The sequence below is a fragment of the Myotis brandtii genome, unplaced genomic scaffold (assembly GCF_000412655.1).
Source record: "Myotis brandtii unplaced genomic scaffold, ASM41265v1 scaffold250, whole genome shotgun sequence".
Taxonomy (NCBI): domain Eukaryota; kingdom Metazoa; phylum Chordata; class Mammalia; order Chiroptera; family Vespertilionidae; genus Myotis; species Myotis brandtii.
In genome coordinates this window covers 417,609-436,029 of record NW_005359478.1, presented here as the reverse complement: position 1 = coordinate 436,029, position 18,421 = coordinate 417,609, and the positions used below count along the sequence as shown (strand labels likewise).

The window sequence follows — 18,421 nt, the reverse complement described above, 5'->3', positions numbered from 1 at the left end:
TATTGCAGTGTTATTCATAGTGACTTAAGACATGGTTAAAGCCTTGTCCTAATAACGCCAAGGTTGTGGGTTCAATTTCTGGTCAGAGATATATATCTCCACTACAGTTCTGTAGAACCTCACTTTCTGGGCAACCTCATCCATCTCATCATTTTAAAGATCCACCTATATACTGAAAATTTTTAAATTTATATTTTCTACCTAGACCTCTCATGAATTTCATACTTACATATTTAATGCCATTTATGTGTCTGATAGCTCAAACTCAAGATATCCATACCTGAAATCCTGATTCCTACTCATTTTTCACATGACTGCTCCTTTCCCTCTTTCCTCCCCTGGTTCATCTGAGAAAATGGCCACTTCATTCTTCTAGTTCATACATATTTCCTCTAAGTTCATTCAGTTCTTTATTGGTTGTCTGGGTCCTTTAGCTGCCCTTCAACTTAGGGTCTTCCTGAGCTGCGTAGAAAGCCCTATCACCTTCTGGGACCAGGAAGGTAACAGAGGTGGTGGTCCTTGTCCCAACATACACACCCCACCCTTTGGGGCTTATGTTCTAAGACTTCTATGGGTACAAACCTGTATCTTCTAAGGGTGCAAACCTGTATCTTCAAGATTTATAGCTCATTATTCTCCCCTTGACTAGCATGAACTTTAACCTCATTTGCAGTGTTCTTAGATTCCAGCATTTCCCCCTGGAAGCTCTTCTGTTTCTGTTTCTCTCCAGTGGACCTATGACTGCCCCCCAGATTCCCCTCCAGGGCCTGGGGCTTCTCCTGCATCATTTCCTTGTCTGGATTATTCCAACAGCCTCCTTAACTAAGTGTTTCTGAAGTCTTGTTGTTTTTTTTAATCTTCACCCAAGGAGGGCAGATACTTTTTTCCATTGATTTTTAGAGAGAGGAAGGGAGGGCTAAGGTGGAATGGAAAGAGAGAAAGAAACATCAGTGTGAGAGAGATACATTGATTGGTTGCCTCACCCATTTGCCCCCACTGAGGGCAGGGATCAGGGATCGAACCTGCAACCTAGGCACTTGCCCTTGACCTGGGATTGAACCCATGAGCCTCTGGTGCACAGGGAGACGCTCTAACCATTGAGCCATGCCAACCAGGGCTCTGAAGTCTATTTTTTTTCTTCTGAAGTGTATTTTCAACAGCAACCAATGTGATCTTTATTTTTTTTTATTTTATTTTTTTTTGGAGAGTGGGAGGGGGAGAGACAGAGAAACATCCGTGTGAGAGAGACACATCAATTGATTGCCTCCTTCACTTGTTCCATCCAGGGCCCAGGCCAGGGAGGAGCTTGCAACTGAGGTACATGCCCTTGACTGGAATCGAACCCAGGACCCTTCAGACGCAGGCCGTGCTATCCACTGAGCCCAACCGGCTAGGGCCCAATGTGATCTTTTAAAAATATTTCCCATGTAATTTTTCTGCTTAAAACTCTGCTTAGAGGGGTTCCCATCTCAGAGTTAAAAGCCAAAGCCCTTATAGTGACCTCTTAGACCTCTACCACTTATCCCCGCTCCTCTTCTAGCCACACTGGCCTCCTTGTTCTTTCTCTAATATGTCAAGACATTCCCATTTTAGGGCCTCTGCACTTGCTGTTTTTTACAGAGAGGAAGGGAGAGGGATAGAGAGTTAGAAACATCGATGAGAGAGAAACATCGATCAGCTGCCTCCTGCACACTCCCAACTGGGGATGTGCCCGCAACCAAGGTACATTCCCTTGGCCGGAATCGAACCTGGGACCCTTGAGTTCGTAGGCTGATGCTCTATCTACTGAGCCAAACCGGTCAGGGCTGCACTTGCTGTTCTTTCTGCCCTTCCCCCATATCTGCTTTGTTATCTTGTTATCAACATTCAGATTGACAAGGAGAAAATTATGAGATAACCTAAATTAAACTACAGCAGGCCAGAGGGTGGAAGGAAGAGACAATTAGAGGTTAAGCAGTTAACATCTGTAGTGCAAAACTAACAAAAGACTGCTTGCACTCAGTGTACTTGGGACTTCTGGGTGACTATTTCCAAATTACCTAAAAAGAGAGAATAGCTAGTTTGACCAATTTCTTACCTCCCCCCTCCCCATTTTGAACCCCAGGAGTCTCTGCTTCTTGTTTACACATGAGTTTTACAGACTCTTGTGGACTCCGCTGCTCCTATCCCAGCTTCACCTTCTCCCATCCCCTTTGTCTATAACTAACGTAAATTATTTAAGAAGGATCATGTGGAAAGAACCATTCTAGATGTTGGTAACATCAAAACAGACACAAATTCCTTCCCTCTGGGGCTTAGTGTCAGGATACCGTAAGCAAATATATATCAGGGTGTAGTAAGGAAGTCTATGAAGAAGTATGAAGCAGGTTCAGAGAGGCAGAGGGCGATCCTGTATGGGCATAGGAATGGTGGTTTGGTGAACCAGGAAGTGATACTTGCTCTTGTTAAACAAAAATTTTAACTTTCACAGTCTTTAAAAGAAAAGGTTTATTAGCCCATTGCTACAAAAAAGACTGATTCTTGGGGTGTGAGCCTAACCACCACCAACATGGCTAGGTAAGAAAAACATGTCCAATGTCCTTGGGTTTTGCAAGCATTTTTGTTTTTAATCCTCACCTGAAGACATGCTTATTAATTTTAGAGAGAGAGGAAGGGAGAAAGAGAGAAACATCAATGTGAGAGAAACATCAACCAGTTGCCTTCCCATATGCACCCCGACCAGGCATCAAACCTGCAACCTAGGTATGTACCCTGACCAGGAATCAAATCCAAAACTTTTCAGTGTATGGGACGACACTCCAACCAACTGATCCACACTGGCCAGGTCTGCAAGCATTATGCAGTACATGAAGTAGGGGGAGTAAGATACAAATCCTTCTTAATCCACTCATCTGCTGATGGGCACTTAGGCTGTTTCCAAATCTTAGCAGCACAATTCACCATAGCTAAGATTTGGAAACTGCCTAAGTGCCCATCAGCAGATGAGTGGATTAAGAAGGATTTGTATCTTACTCCCCCTACTTCATGTACTGCATAATGCTTGCAGACCTGGCCAGTGTGGATCAGTTGGTTGGAGTGTCGTCCCATACACTGAAAAGTTTTGGATTTGATTCCTGGTCAGGGTACATACCTAGGTTGCAGGTTTGATGCCTGGTCGGGGTGCATATGGGAAGGCAACTGGTTGATGTTTCTCTCACATTGATGTTTCTCTCTTTCTCCCTTCCTCTCTCTCTAAAATTAATAAGCATGTCTTCAGGTGAGGATTAAAAACAAAAATGCTTGCAAAACCCAAGGACATTGGACATGTTTTTCTTACCTAGCCATGTTGGTGGTGGTTAGGCTCACACCCCAAGAATCAGTCTTTTTTGTAGCAATGGGCTAATAAACCTTTTCTTTTAAAGACTGTGAAAGTTAAAATTTTTGTTTAACAAGAGCAAGTATCACTTCCTGGTTCACCAAACCACCATTCCTATGCCCATACAGGATCGCCCTCTGCCTCTCTGAACCTGCTTCATACTTCTTCATAGACTTCCTTACTACACCCTGATATATATTTGCTTACGGTATCCTGACACTAAGCCCCAGAGGGAAGGAATTTGTGTCTGTTTTGATGTTACCAACATCTAGAATGGTTCTTTCCACATGTTCAATAACTTTTTGTTGAATTAATGAATACTAGATATGAGCTTGACAAAATAGGTTTCCTGCATCAAGAAACACGAGTCTACTAGGGAGACATAAAATAATTAAAATATAATAATTGCATGTGTTCAGTGGGACACAGAAGCCTCCAAATCTGCTCAGAGGATTTACATGGCAGATGAGATGGAACAGTTAATCTAGGTGGTGCTAAGCAATATACTAGCTATCTAAGGCTCCTGTAAACTATAATGTATTATGCAATTGTGAGATTGTCTTAACTGGCCAAGGTGAGATATGTTAACCTTTACTTGTCTTGAAAATTTTACGGGGAGCCTGGCCCACGTGGCTCAATGGTTGAGCATAGATCTATGAACCAGAAGATCACGGCTCATTCCTAGTGGGGAACATGCCCGGGTTGCCAACTCCATCCCAGTTGTGGGACGTGCAGGAGGTAGCCAATCCATGATTCACTTTCATCATTGATGTTTCTCTCTCTCTCCTCTCTGAAGTCAAATTTTTTAAAAAAACCTCACCAGAGGGTGATTTTTCAGAGGGGAAGATAGAGGGAAGGACAGAACTATCATGTCAATTGGTTGCCTCCTGTAGGCACCCCAACCAGGACCCGGGTGGGGAACTGGTCTGCAATTGAGTTCCGTGCCTTGACCCCAAACAGGGGACCCTTTGCTCTGCAGGCCAAGGCTCTATCCACGGAGCCAAACCGGCTAGGGCTGAAATCAATTTTTTAAAAAATATATATTTTATTGATTTTTAAAAATATTTTATTGATTTTTTTACAGAGAGGAAGGGAGAGAGATAGAGAGTTAGAAACATCGATGAGAGAGAAACATCGATCAGCTGCCTCCTGCACACTCCCTACTGGGGATGTGCCCACAACCAAGGTACATGCCCTTGACCGGAATCGAACCTGGGAACTTTCAGTCCACAGGCCGACGCTCTATCCACTGAGCCAAACCGGTTACGGCTCAATTTTTTTAAAAAAAAGAAATTTTTACCGGGAAATTTTCATTTACTGCTTCATCTTCCTATAATTCATATAGTCAAATTGCTATGAATGGTATGGTCCCAGGGTAGTGTAAAATATCGCTTGGTCTGGGAGTCTGCGCAGAGAACGGCTCGCTGGAGCTGGCGCATGCGCATCATCAAGGCACTGCAAGATGGCTGCCAGCCACTTTGTCGTGCGTCAGTTCCCTGAGGAGTTAGTGCCCGGCGGCTGCAGCCGCCAGAAAGTAACAGTGGCCGCTAAGTGGTGGGCGTTTCCGGCCCTGTTTTGTGAGCTGGGGAGCCTCGAGAGAGAGCTCTCACTAGGGAGGAAAAGGCAGGGCGAGGCAGGGCGAGGCGAGGCGGGGCGGGGCGGGGCAGCCCCTTCCCCCAACCTCTCAGTTTGACCAACTCCCTCCCCCTCCCTCTCCCCTCCCCGTTTTTCCTCCCAGCCCGCTACACGCCGAGGTGTTGCGCACGCGCAGAAATCATAGACGCGCCTCCGCGGCCCTACGGACCTGCGGCTCCTGCGCGCGCTTCTCGTGCTTCTCCCTTGATTGGTCAGCTTGCCCCGCCATCACGGCCTCTCTGCTTTCTAGGTTGAGAAGGAAGAGAGGGGCGGGACCACGCGGCGCGTGCGCGATACTGTTGCTGTCCCCTGGCTATTGCGTTGCAAAAAAAATCCTGACTAGCCATCCTTGGGCCTTTTCTGTACTAGAGGATCTAAAGGAGAAAGATTTCTGCTACCGAAGGGGCAGTCGGGTAGTATTACGTTTCAGATATTGACGCCCGCCCTGATAGAAGCGTGGGGATAGGAGTGGGGAAGGGCCTCCGCGTAGAGAGCCGGAGTAGAAAACCATTGATTTGGGGGGCCAGGCGTTTGGAAAGGCTTTGCAAGGACCTGTCTTCCGCGTACTTCTTCCTTGGTTACTGACTGGTTTAAACACAACCCCTTGAGCAATTCTGATAAACCTTCGCGACCCACAGCCCCTCCTTGAAGCGTGTAGGAGCCGTCAGCGTGCCCGGCAGCTGGTCCGCCCGTCCTGCCGCCAGAAGAGCCCAGCGCGTGCACCATCCCCTCCCCCTGGCCTCCCTCCCCACCTCCGGCCTCCACGCACTCGCAGTGATTGTTTTGCTCGCTCCCGCCGCCGCCGCCGCCGCCGCCAGAGGAGCAGCAGCGCTTGTGCAAACCGGGAAGATGGCGGCCGGCGGCGGCGGAGGCAGCAGTAAGGCCTCCTCCTCGTCGGCCTCTTCGGCAGGGGCTCTGGAGTCCTCGTTGGATCGAAAGTTCCAGTCGGTAACCAACACCATGGAATCTATTCAAGGCCTGTCGTCTTGGTGTATAGAGAACAAGAAACACCACACTACTATCGTCTACCATTGGATGAAGTGGCTCCGGAGATGTGAGTGTGGGGGTGCCTGGGGCCGGGAAGACTGGGGACATGAAGGAAATAATTGCGTGACTCGCGTGGTGTTTTCCCGTGGAGCCGCTGCATGTGGTTGGGCTGTTCATGTCTAAAGCTTTGACCTGAGTGTTCCCCAACCCAGACTCCATTCCTAGCCAGGGTTTTCCTAAATTGCAGGAGGCTTCGCATTTCTCGGATATTTTAGCCACTGACCTGGTGTGACCTTGGGCCGTTGGCCCCAGATCTAGAGGGATTTATGCACGATGTCGTTTCAGAGCCCGGTGCGGTTTTGTGGACTTTGCTGAGCCTCCACGGAAATTGTCGCGTCCGTTTGTCTCTTAGGAGAGGCCTTGACGTGTTAATGATTTCTGGTTTTCCTGAAGATGGACGGGCTCTGGTTTAAGCGGTAGTAAACCCACCCATTTTGCTGGGATATGTTGGATTACTCTGTTTGTAACTGATCTAAACTGGTGATGTGTAATGAGAAGGGCCTTACCTGGATGAATGTTAAGGATCATGAGTTCCACTTAGAGCTGAAGCGACTTGACCTGGGAGGTTTCCCCGTGTTTGCTGCGGGGCTTCTTATACTGGCCGGAAATAACTGTCGTCAGTATTATCAATGCTTTAAAATCACTTGCAAAAAAAAATTTTTTTTAAGGAATTGAGTTTGGTTTCATGTGTAATAATCAAAACGGGAATCAGGAAATGCGCTTTCTTTTGGGGGTGCTGTTTGAATATGTAGTACCTTCACCACTCCCCTGGTTATGACTTTTTTGTCTTCATTGGGGAGTTTTTCCACTTTGCTGCTTTACTACTGAAAAGAGGTCTGGTAAACTGTCAGGAAGCGTGGATCGTTTGCAGAAGGTGTCACATCTTTTAGAAGGAAGTGTGGAGAAGTCACTGTTGCTTCCTGCTAAGAAGAGATGGTTAATCCCAAGTCCATCTATGCTTGAATTTTAGACCTTTGTTGCTTCCTGTCCATAGCTGGTCACCAGTGATACCCACCGTTCAGTTATTCTTATTCCACTGCAGCCATTGCTTATGTAGTGTTTTGGTTTGTGTTTAGGGAGCAGATGGATGCAAAATCATAGGCCCAAGCTTAAAATCATTTGTATATATGAAGTTATTGTTGGGAGAGATGTTTTGTGGCTCTTTAAATAATATATGCTGAAAGGGTTGTAGAACCAAGACGGGGATTACCTATATTTACCAATAGCAGATCGAAGTTACTTTCTATACTTATCAAAAGCAGATTGACGTTTCTTTCGAAGAGGTCAAATTAGAACATACAAAATCAAATATATGTTATCAGAGACCCTCTCATATTAAATATCTGCCATGTGCCTCGCCCTCATCATTTATAGTATATCTATCTCATTACACCTTAAAACAACCCTAAGAAGTAGATTTTTTAATCACTGATTTACAGATGGGGACACTAAGGCTCAGAAGTGTTAATTAAGTTGCTTAAGTTTACACAATAAAATGGTGGAGTTGGGATTGACTCTACCATATCAGTTGGCAATGACCACATTTAACTTTTGTAAAATGTTTTCAAGATTATTTTTTAATGTACTTGGTATACCAGTGGTAGCAAGCAGTGCTCATGTGAGTGGAGGACTTACTTTTCTTAAACATATTCTTTGTGTTTTAAAACATTTTTACTAAATTATGAAAGTACTTAGCATTTTCTGTCTTTGGGCTCTGGTGCTTTAACTGTATGGTTACATCATTTGCAAGAATAAATTGGTTTTCATCCCTGCCTTGTGGGATTACAAATGACAATTAGCGTATTTTTTCTAGGCAGCCATACTAGAGCCAGAATTTTTCTGCCTCTGCTATTGATATTGTGTCAATATCAATATTGTTAATATCTTAAGAAGGGAAAAAAATGATTGCTCTAGGACGGGTGGGGAATGTCTGGCCCAAGGGCCCTATAAGGCCCTGGGAATCATTTGGTCTGGCCCTGCCAAGGCATTGGGGGTGAGTTAATTAAATGTTTTACCAAATATAGCAGGCTGATTTTTAAGTTGATAATTTTGTATGGCCCGCAAATGATGTTATAAATATCCAAATGGCCCTTGGTGGGGAAAAAGGTACCCCACCCCTGCTCTAGGAAGACTACATTTGAAGTGCATAATATGTAGTTTATTTAGTTAAACGCTTTTGGCTTTGTAAAAACCTGATTTTTGTTCCCTTGGCCTAGTGGAATGTAAGTAACTTTCTAAATAGTTAAGGGTAATTTGTAGTAGTTTTGTATTTACAGTTGACCTTTGAACAACTCACGGGTTAGGGATGCCAACCCCTGAGCAGTCAGAAATCTGTGTATAACTTTTGACTCTTCCAAAACTTAATTACTAAGAGTCTACTGTTGACTGGAAGCCTTACTAATTAATTACATAAAGAGTCCATTACACATATTTTGTGTTATATGTATTACATACTGTATTCTTACATGAAAAATGAGGCTCAATGCATAAGCTACTTTCATTGTGCCTTTCACCACTCTTCTGTCTCCCCTTAAACTCTTGTAAGAAGAGACAATAAATAAGTAAAATATTAAATATATTAGGAGGTGAGAATATTAGCAGTGTTGTAGAGAATATAAAATATAAAGCAAGGAAGGGGGATACAGAGTGTTATGGGAGTTTGCAGTTTTAAATTGGATGGTAAGGGAAGGCCTCACTGAGAAGAGATATTTGAGCAAGGAGGTAAGGTATTAAACAATATAGATAGGAGGGTGTGAGATAGAGTGTTCCAAGACAAAGAGGACAGAAAAATACAAAGATCTTGAGGTTAGAGTGTGCTGGCTAAGCTTAAGGAGCAGCAAGAGAGCTTTTGTGGCTGGAAAGGAGTAGTTAAAATGAGGATTAACAGATGAACTCAGAAATTATGGTGAGTGATGGCAAACGGAGAGGCAGAGCACAAAGAACTTTGTAGATATTTTAAGGAGGTTTGGCTTTTATTCTGAATGAAATGGGGAGCCATTTGAGCAGAGGAGTGATGTGAACTGATTTGTGTTTTTAAAAAGGTCATTGGTTGCTGCAGAAACACGTATATCAATTAGGTGGCTATAATAGTAATCCTGGGGTCAGATGGTTTAGACCAGGTTGTGGCCAGTCGAATTGATATGAAGTAATTTAATTCTAGATCTCTTCTTTTTTTAATATATTTTTTTATTGATTTCAGAGAGGAAGGGAGAAGGGGAGAGAGAGAGAAACATCAATGATGAGAGAGAATCATTGATCGGCTGCCTCCTGCACACCCCACACTGAGCATCAAGCCCGTGAGCCTGCAACCCAGGGCATATGTCCGGGAATCGAACAGTGACCTCCTGGTTCATAGGTTGAATGGTCCACCATCCATCACTGAGCCATGCCAGCCAGGCTAATTCTAGATCTCTTTTGACAGTAGATCGTACTGGATTTCTAGATGGATTAAATATGGGGTAAGAGAGGAGAGTAATAATAAATGACTTTTTTTGCCTGAGTTGTGCAACAGTCACCACAGGACAGGGTGTTAGTTTAGTGTGTCTTTAGAGCCACCAGGCTGGAAGAGATCTACAGTCATGTGCCACTGAATGGGGATGCATTCTGAGAAATGCATTGTTAGGCGATTTTGTCATTGTTCGAACATCAGAGTGCACTTACACACACCTGGATTGTATATATAGCCTAATACACACCTAGACTACATGATAGAGCCCATTGCTCCTAGGTTACAAACCCGTACAGCATGGTACTGTACTGAATACTGTAGGCAACTGTAACACAGTGGGAAGTATTTGTGTATCTAAACATAGAAAAGGTACTAAAATACGGTATAAAATGGTTCACCTATATAGTGCACTTAGCATGAATGGAGCTTGTAGGATTGGAAGTTGCTCTGAGTGACTGTTGAGTGAATGTGTACACTACTGTACAGTAAGGCTACACTGAACGCTGTACTCTCAGGCTACACTAAATTTATAAAACAACACAAGATTAAATCAAGCACAAGAGAATGATGCAATCAGGAGAGTGGCAAACACCAGATCTGTGAGTCTACTGCTGACATAACAAGGCCTAATGTTTTACAGCAAACTTTTTTTTAATAAGTAGAAAGAGTGCATTCTAATGATAAAAAGTGTAGTATAGTAGTAAATACATACACAGTAACAAGGTTGTTTCTTACCATTTTTAAGTATTATGTACTATACATAATTATATGTGCTATACTTTTATACAACTGGCAATGCAAGAGGTTTGTTTATACCAGCATCACCACAAAACAGAAATGAGGAATATGTTGTGATGGATACATCACTAGGCGATGGGAATTTTTCAGCTCTATTATAATCTTGTGGGGCCACCTGTATGTGCAGGCTGCTGTTGACCGAAATGTTGTTATGTGGCCCATGACTGCACTAGGGATTAAGTGTGGATAGAGAAGTAAGTGTAATAAGATAGAATAATAAGAATAGATAGACAAAAGGTTGAGAGAAGGCTCTGGGGCATTCTAGTATTTTAGATCCCTCTTTCTATTTATTTGATCTGATATGTTCTGGGCTTAGGTTCTTTTTGAGGTTCAAGGTAAACTTTGTCTCAAGTCCCCAAAGAACTAATACATCTATTTGATCTCTTGCATATTTCTACTCTTGGTTTAGGCTTCTTGGCAAATTATACCATAATTGGTCTTCTTCCTCCCCTTTGGATACCTAGGTCACATTTTCTTCATTCCATTGTCCTAGGTTCATAGAGATGCAAATAATATTTTCCATGTTTCCTGACAATGTTTAAAAACATGGAAGTACCTTAGTTATACCGTATAATTATTGCAATGGTATATACTAAATGAGCCTTTTTACCTGTATTGTGACATTTTTTTATATATATTTTATTACTTTTTTACAGAGAGGAAGGGCGAGAGATAGAGAGTTAGAAACATCGATCAGCTGTCTCCTGCACATCTCCCACTGGGGATGTGCCCGAAACCCAGGTACATGCCCTTGACCGGAATCGAACCTGGGACCTTTCAGTCCGCAGGCTGACGCTCTATCCACTGAGCCAAACCGGTTTCGGCTGTATTGTGACATTTTACAAGCCATTGTTATGTTCTTCATAGAGCTGCTTTGTCTGTCAAATGCAGAGGGTGGTATTATATACATGGCTCTAAGTCAGTGGTTCTCAACCTTCCTAATGCCGCGACCCTTTAATACAGTTCCTCATGTTGTGGTGACCCCCAATTCCATTGTTACAAATTGAACATACTTAAAGCATAGTGATTAATCACAAAAACAATATGTAATTATATATGTGTTTTCCGATGGTCTTAGGGCGACCCCTGTGAAAGGGTCGTTCAACCCCCAAAGGGGTCACGACCCACAGGTTGAGAACCGCTGCTCTAGGTGGATCTGAAATAACATATAGAACATAATTTTGCTATATAGCTCATAGTAAGCTAAATAAATTATGTAACAGATAAACATTCTATTCTCATAACTCAAAGTGTGAAACAATATTGACAAGCTTCACATGGTCCTGTGGTATGGAAATCTTGAAAGGAAAATTTCATTGGCAGTAGAATAATATTAACATTAAAATTTGCTCAAACAGGTCACCCCAAAATTAAAGTTTTATCTGCAGAGAAGGGGTATGTATGTGTGTAATTTCTTAGGAAGTGAGGCTTACTAATTTTATTCAAGTCCAAAGAGGGTATGTGAGTTAGTTGTTTTAAAACTTCAACTATCTGCCGAAACCGGTTTGGCTCAGTGGATAGAGCGTCGGCCTGCGGACTGAAAGGTCCCAGGTTCGATTCCGGTCAAGGGCATGTACCTGGGTTGCGGGCACATCCCCAGTAGGAGATGTGCAAGAGGCAGCTGATCGATGTTTCTCTCTCATCGATGTTTCTAACTCTCTATCTCTCTCTCTTCCTCTCTGTAAAAAATCAATAAAATATATTAAAAACAAAAACAAACTTCAACTATCTGATTATGTGAGGCCTTTTAATGTGTAGAAGGAGCTCAGAGAACCTAGTAAAATTGCTCAATAATTTAACACTATTGTACAAACCAGCTTGACTGAGTTTCTCATTTGTCAAAGAAACAAAAAGTAGTTGTTTTGTATAATTATAGAGCACCTGGAGAAATGCACATCTTGTAGAGAAAGTAGTAGAACCTAGTTCCTCCTTTTGGAAAAAGGCAAAAATTTCATCTGGGCTTTGGAACATAAAGTTTTTCTGGCTAAGATAAAGACAGTTTAAAAAATACCTCATTCTTTTTATTCTTTTCTTAGAGAGAAACATTGAAATAGAGGCTCTTTGATGAAAGAAATTAAATGTTTAGTTGCTGGGTTTAAATATTTTGGTTGTGGCCTTTATTTTTTCCCTCATCTCTCTTCCTCTCTCCACTTCACTCTTTAGTGAATAGTTTCACTTGCTTTCACTGTATGGTTCTTTGGTAACCACTAGAAGAGGGAGAGTGAGTGAGCGAGTTTCTTTTTTACCCTTTAGTAAAAGCTGCAGTGTTCGAGGGGGAAAGATCTTTTAATGTTAGGAGATACAACATTCCACATTTTATTTCTAAAAGACCAGAATGGATACCAAGCTGTTTGATAGTTTAAAAACTATAGCATAAAGCAGTATTTTAAAATGATGATCTCTTGTGTCCAGGAGACAGTCAGCATTACTTGAGTTATTGAAATGTATAGTGTCTTTCTGTGTCCAAAGACAGCATTCAGAAAATGAATTCAGGAATATTGAATGCTTGCTTATGTAAAACTCTGTATTGGATGCTGAAAATTATAAGAAACTGAACATTTAGTAACTAAGATAAGAATTGAACAAAAATAATTGGTTCCGGGAAGTGTGATAGTATGCATTTTTATATGCTGTAATACTTTAAAAGCGGTATCACTTTTTGGTTGCAGTGAAAGTATTCACTGAGTTTATTTACTAGATATCATACATATATTACCTCTAAACCTGACATTAGCTCTGTAAGATATGAGTTATCCCCACTTAAAAATTTTATAAGCTGAGGCTCAAGGAAGTTAATTGATTATTTTGAGGAAATTGTCAGAAAATTTATAGTGTAGGAAAAGGAAACTACCTGGTTTCAGAGTGGCTAACCATAAGTTTAATTTTTTAAAAAATGTAGGCAGAAGGTGAGAGTGGGAGAAAAAAAAGAAATAATAGATTCAAAGCCTCTGTTGCTTGCAAATACTTTATTATTTAACAATATTCTTTATTAAATTTCTAGTCATTAATGTAGTTAACTTCACAAACATATCACTAACAGATTTAATAATACTGGTTTCAGAGTGGCTAACCATAAGTTTAATTTTTTAAAAAATGTAGGCAGAAGGTGAGAGTGGGAGAAAAAAAAGAAATAATAGATTCAAAGCCTCTGTTGCTTGCAAATACTTTATTATTTAACAATATTCTTTATTAAATTTCTAGTCATTAATGTAGTTAACTTCACAAACATATCACTAATAGATTTAATAATAGTTAACATTTACTGAGTTCTTATGTGATCTCATTTAATATATAATTCATGAGGTAAATTTTTATTACTTAATAAGTCTATTAGTGATATATATGTAAAATTACACTGGTGACAGGGAAAATAATGAAGAAATATTATAAATGGTAATAAGGGAAGTACTAAAGGCTTAGTGACGTAAGTTGCTCAAGGTACACAGCAAATGAACAGTAATTTCAAATCTAAGCACTCTTTACTCCAGAGTCTACTACCATTGTGCTAGACTGCTTCCCGTTTCTTTCAAAGTTTATTGGTATTTTGTATTATTCCATACGTAGTGAGTGTGGTGTAAATAGTATAATGGTTCCCAAACAGCCTTATGCCTATTTTTTTCCAGCTTTATTGAGATGGAATTGACATCTCAATAATCATGATACAACATGATTATTTGATATGCATATATATTGCAAAATGATTACCACAATAAGGTTATCACCTCATAAATTTATTTGTGTTAGAGAACGTTTAAAGATCTAGGAACTTTCAAGCATATAATACCGTATTTTAACTATAGTCGCCATATTGTACATTAGATCCCCAGAACTAATTCATCTTATAACTGGAAGTTTGTATCCTTTGATCAGCATCTCCCCACTCCCTAGTCCCCGGCAACCACCATTATACTCTCTGTTTCTTTGAGTTTGTGTGCCTGTGTATTTCACTGATTTCAAAGAGGTTTTTAGTAAGCAGAATTTGATAGAACTTTTCAACCAGTTGTATGTTGGGAATGAAGTTAGAGGAAAATTTGAAAGATGGATTCTATGGGTTCTGTCTTGGGTGACAGAGAATTGGGGAGGAAGAGATAGATAATGAAAGCAGATTTGAACATATGGAGTTGGAGTGTTTAGAGGGCATCTGAGAAGAGTTGTTTAGTAGATAATTAGCCCTTTAGATAGTGTATATAATCCTCATATTGGCTAATATTTATGGACAGTTATGTACCTGATGCTATCCTAGGAACTTTACACGTGTTATGTAATCTTGACAATAACCTTTGAATAGGTAGGTATTATTATTATCCCATTGAGTAGATAAGGAAAGAAGTGTTTTGAAAAGGTCATGCAGTTGGAAATAGGGGCTGGGCTTTGAAACTAGGTCTGATTGACTTAAGAAATGTTCTTGCCCTGCTGGCATGGCTCAGTGTTGAGCATCGAACTATGAACCAGAAATAGTATAGAGAGTTGTCATATACCCTGTATCCAGTTTTTCTTGTTATTAACATCTTAAATTAATTAGTGTGGTGCCTTTGTTACAACAAATGAACTAATATTAATGTGTACTTATTAACTAGAATTCATACTTTATTTGTGGATTTCCTTAGTTTTTTGCCTAATCATCATGTCTCTTTTTTGACTAATAGTTTTGAGGAGTACTGGTCAGGTATTTTGTAGAATGTCCCTTTTTTTTTGAATTTATTTTTTACAGAGAGGAAGGGAGAGGGATAGAGAGCCAGAAACACCAATGAGAGAGAAACATTGATCAGCCGCCTCCTGCACACCCTTCACTGGGGATGTGCCCACAACCAATGCACATGCCCCTGACCGGAATCGAACCTGGGACCCTTCAGTCCACAGGCCGACGCTCTATCCACTGAGCTAAACCAGTTAGGGCTAGAATGTCCCTTAATATGGGTTTGTCTGATTCTTTTTTCTTCATGATTGGGTTATAGTTCCTGGGAAGAAGTAAAGTGCCATTTTTATTGCATCATATCAAGGGTAACTACCAGCATGACTTATCACCCATGATGCTAATGTTGGTCACTGGTTAAGGCAGTGTTTGTCAGGTTTCTTTTGTAAAGTTACTTCTCCCTCTCCCCCATCACACTGGACACTTTGGAAAGAGGTCACTGTGCATAGTACACACTTTAGAAGTGGGAAGTTATGTTCCTCCTCCTTGAGGGAGTAGTATCAATGTAAATTATTTAAATTCTTCTGTATGGAAGGTTATAAGCATATTTTTAAATGTTTTTATTCATTTTTAGATAGAGAGAAAGGGAGAGGAGAATACATATTCAAAGAGCTCCTTTACTTTTTTTTAAAATATATTTTATTGATTTTTTACAGAGAGGAAGGGAGAGGGATAGAGCGTTAGAAACATCGATCAGCTGCCTCCTGCACACCCCCCACTGGGGATGTGCCCGCAACCAAGGTACATGCCCTTGACTGGAATCGAACCTGGGACCCTTAAGTCCACAGACCGATGCTCTAGCCAGTGCACTGAGCCAAACTGGTCAGGGCGCTCCTTTACTTTTTTAGCATACACTAGTAATGCATTAAAAATATGCTTATGCCTGGCTGGTGTGGCTCAGTGGATTAAGTGTCATCCCATGAACCAAGAGGTCCTGGGTTCGATTCTGGTCAGGACACATGCCCTGGTTGCGGGCTTGATCCCCAGTAGGGAGCGTGCAGGAGACAGCCAATCGATCTCTCTCTATCATCGATGTTTCTATTTCTCTATCCCTCTTCCTTTCTTTATAAAATTAATAAAAATATTTTTAAAAAGAAGACTAAGCAGATGAAGTATTTATGCATTTACTTTGGTAGCTCACAATGAGTCAAGGTCAGAGAAGATCTATTAGACTGTAGTTTCTAGATATGAGCTAATCAGTTTAAGAAAATAAAAAACTAAGGGTGCTGAAACAGGATTGTTTATATTGCCAGCTAAGGACATTAAATTTGTTATTTCATAAAGGTATTTTAATAGAAAAGTAAAAAGAAGATGATAAGGAAAAATCCCTTAGTATGGATACATTTTACTTTAGGAAAAATAAGCTGTTATGTCCTTATTTTTTTCATTTCTCTGCAAACCAGTAGAAATTTCATTAAAGACCAAAACCAGAATTGGGGAACAACTGCCAAAGGCCATACTACTTCTTGGAATTTTTTCTTTTTTTAAAATTATTGATTGATGGGTTGATTGATATTAGAGAGAGGAAGGCAGAGAGAAACATTGATTTGTTGTTCTGTTTATTTATGCATTAATTGGTTGATTCTTTCTTGTATGTACCCTGACTGTATATGGAACCTGCAATCTTGGCATATTTAGACGACACTCTATCAACTGAGCTACCCGGCCAGGGCGAAATTTTTCTTTACTTACTAGATAGATTGAGAAAAAGTCAAGGCATGGTATCCAACTGTGACAACTAATTGTGACGTTAAATAAGTTTTATAGAAACCAATTCTTCTAAATCTTTTGTAAATGTATAATTTTACAACTCGTAATGTCAGATATGCTTTGTTGTTATTGGTGGTGGCATTGATTTTGAAATGTCAGCTGATACTTTGGTTAATATATTATGGTTTTTTAAAAAGATATATTTTGCCAAAACCGGTTTGGCTCGGTGGATAGAGCGTCGGCCTGTGGACTGAGGGGTCCCAGGTTCGATTCTGGTCGGGGGCGTGTGCCTTGGTTGTGGGCACATCCCTGGTGGGGGTGTGCAGGAGGCAGCTGGTCGATGTTTCTCTCTCATCGATGTTTCTGGCTCTCTATCCCTCTCCCTTCCTCTCTGTAAAAAATCAATAAAAATATATTTTTTAAAAAAGATATATTTTTATTGATTTCAGAGAGGAAGGGAGAGAGATAGAAATATTAATGATGGGAGAGAATCATTGATCAGCTGCCGCCTGCACGCCCCGCTACTGGGGATGGAGCCCGCAACCTAGGCATGTGCCCTCACCGGAAATCAAACTGTGACCTCCTGGCTCATAGGTTGATGCTCAACCACTGAGCCACGCCAGCCAGGCAATATATTGTTTTCTTACAAGTTATCCTTTCTGCTCTTCGCAGCATCTCTCTTCCTATCAGAGAAATATAAGGTGTGGAGAGGTAGATTATCATGATACACATTTAAGCATATAATTATCAAGGTAAATTTGTTAAAAGAATCAGTATGATGTGTTCTTAATACTCAATGGGATGTTTTGGGAATTAATTTGTTTGAATCAACCACACTAATATTTCTCTTCATTGATGTACATAATAAATAGTTGTCTTGTGCCAATACTTATTGAAGATGAAAAGGAAAAATCTGCTGTTTTTTTGGCCTCAAGTTAGATCAGGGCAGACAGGCAGTCAACAAAATACATATTAGCAAGCTAGTTCATAGATAGTCAGCATTATTGAAGATAGAAAAGAAGTAAAACATTTTACAATCCACCCAAGAAGAAGCTAACGTGTGAAACACTGCATGATCCTGTATAATAAAAGCCCAATATGCTAAGTGTCCAACCGTTCGTTCAACTGTTTGACCAGTCACTATGACGCGCACTGACCACCATGGGGTAAACACTTCAACCAGTAGGTTAGCTTGCTGCTGGGGTCTAGCCAATTGGGACTGGGCGAGACGGGCCGGACATGCCCTGGAGCCCTCCCACTGTCCCTCCCCAGCCCTGATCATGCACCGGTGGGGTCCCTTGGCCTGGTCTGTGCCCTCTCACAATCTCACACTCCCTCGGGTGGGGGGTGTTGGAGAGCCGGTTTTGGTCTGATCTCCACAGGTCAGGCCGAGGGACCCCACTGGTGCACAAATCTGTGCACTGGGCCTCTAGTATTAAATATAAGAGCAGTATGAGTTCAGAGTAAAGAAAAATGGAAGTGGTTTAAAGAGTTTTCATTAAGGACTAGGGATTTGACTTGGGTTTGTTTATTTTTTAAATTGATTTCAGAGAGGAAGGGAGAGGACTTTGTATTATACATGAATAGAGTTTTGGTTATAATCAACTTTTTTAAAAAATATATTTTATTTTTTATTTATTTATTTTTTTTTAGAGAGAGGAGGGAGAGGGATAGAGAGTTAGAAACATCGATGAGAGAGAAACATCAATCAGCTGCCTCCTGCACAATCCCTATT

At 41.0% G+C, this 18,421-nt stretch overlaps 1 protein-coding gene across 7 annotated transcripts in view; it reads left to right on the top strand.

The window, feature by feature from the left end:
• The first annotated feature begins 5,250 nt into the window (after window positions 1-5,250).
• The window catches only part of RPRD2 (regulation of nuclear pre-mRNA domain containing 2), a 66,311-nt gene continuing 53,140 nt past the window's right edge, over window positions 5,251-18,421 (top strand). For 6 of the 7 annotated variants that reach the window (XM_014540690.1, XM_005867379.2, XM_014540685.1 and 3 more), the window contains exon 1: window positions 5,251-6,044. In XM_014540690.1, the coding sequence (XP_014396176.1) occupies window positions 5,840-6,044 (205 nt within the window). In that variant the 5' untranslated portion in view covers window positions 5,251-5,839. The remainder of the gene's footprint in view (window positions 6,045-18,421) is intronic. The other variant, XM_005867378.2, reaches the window with a different exon arrangement.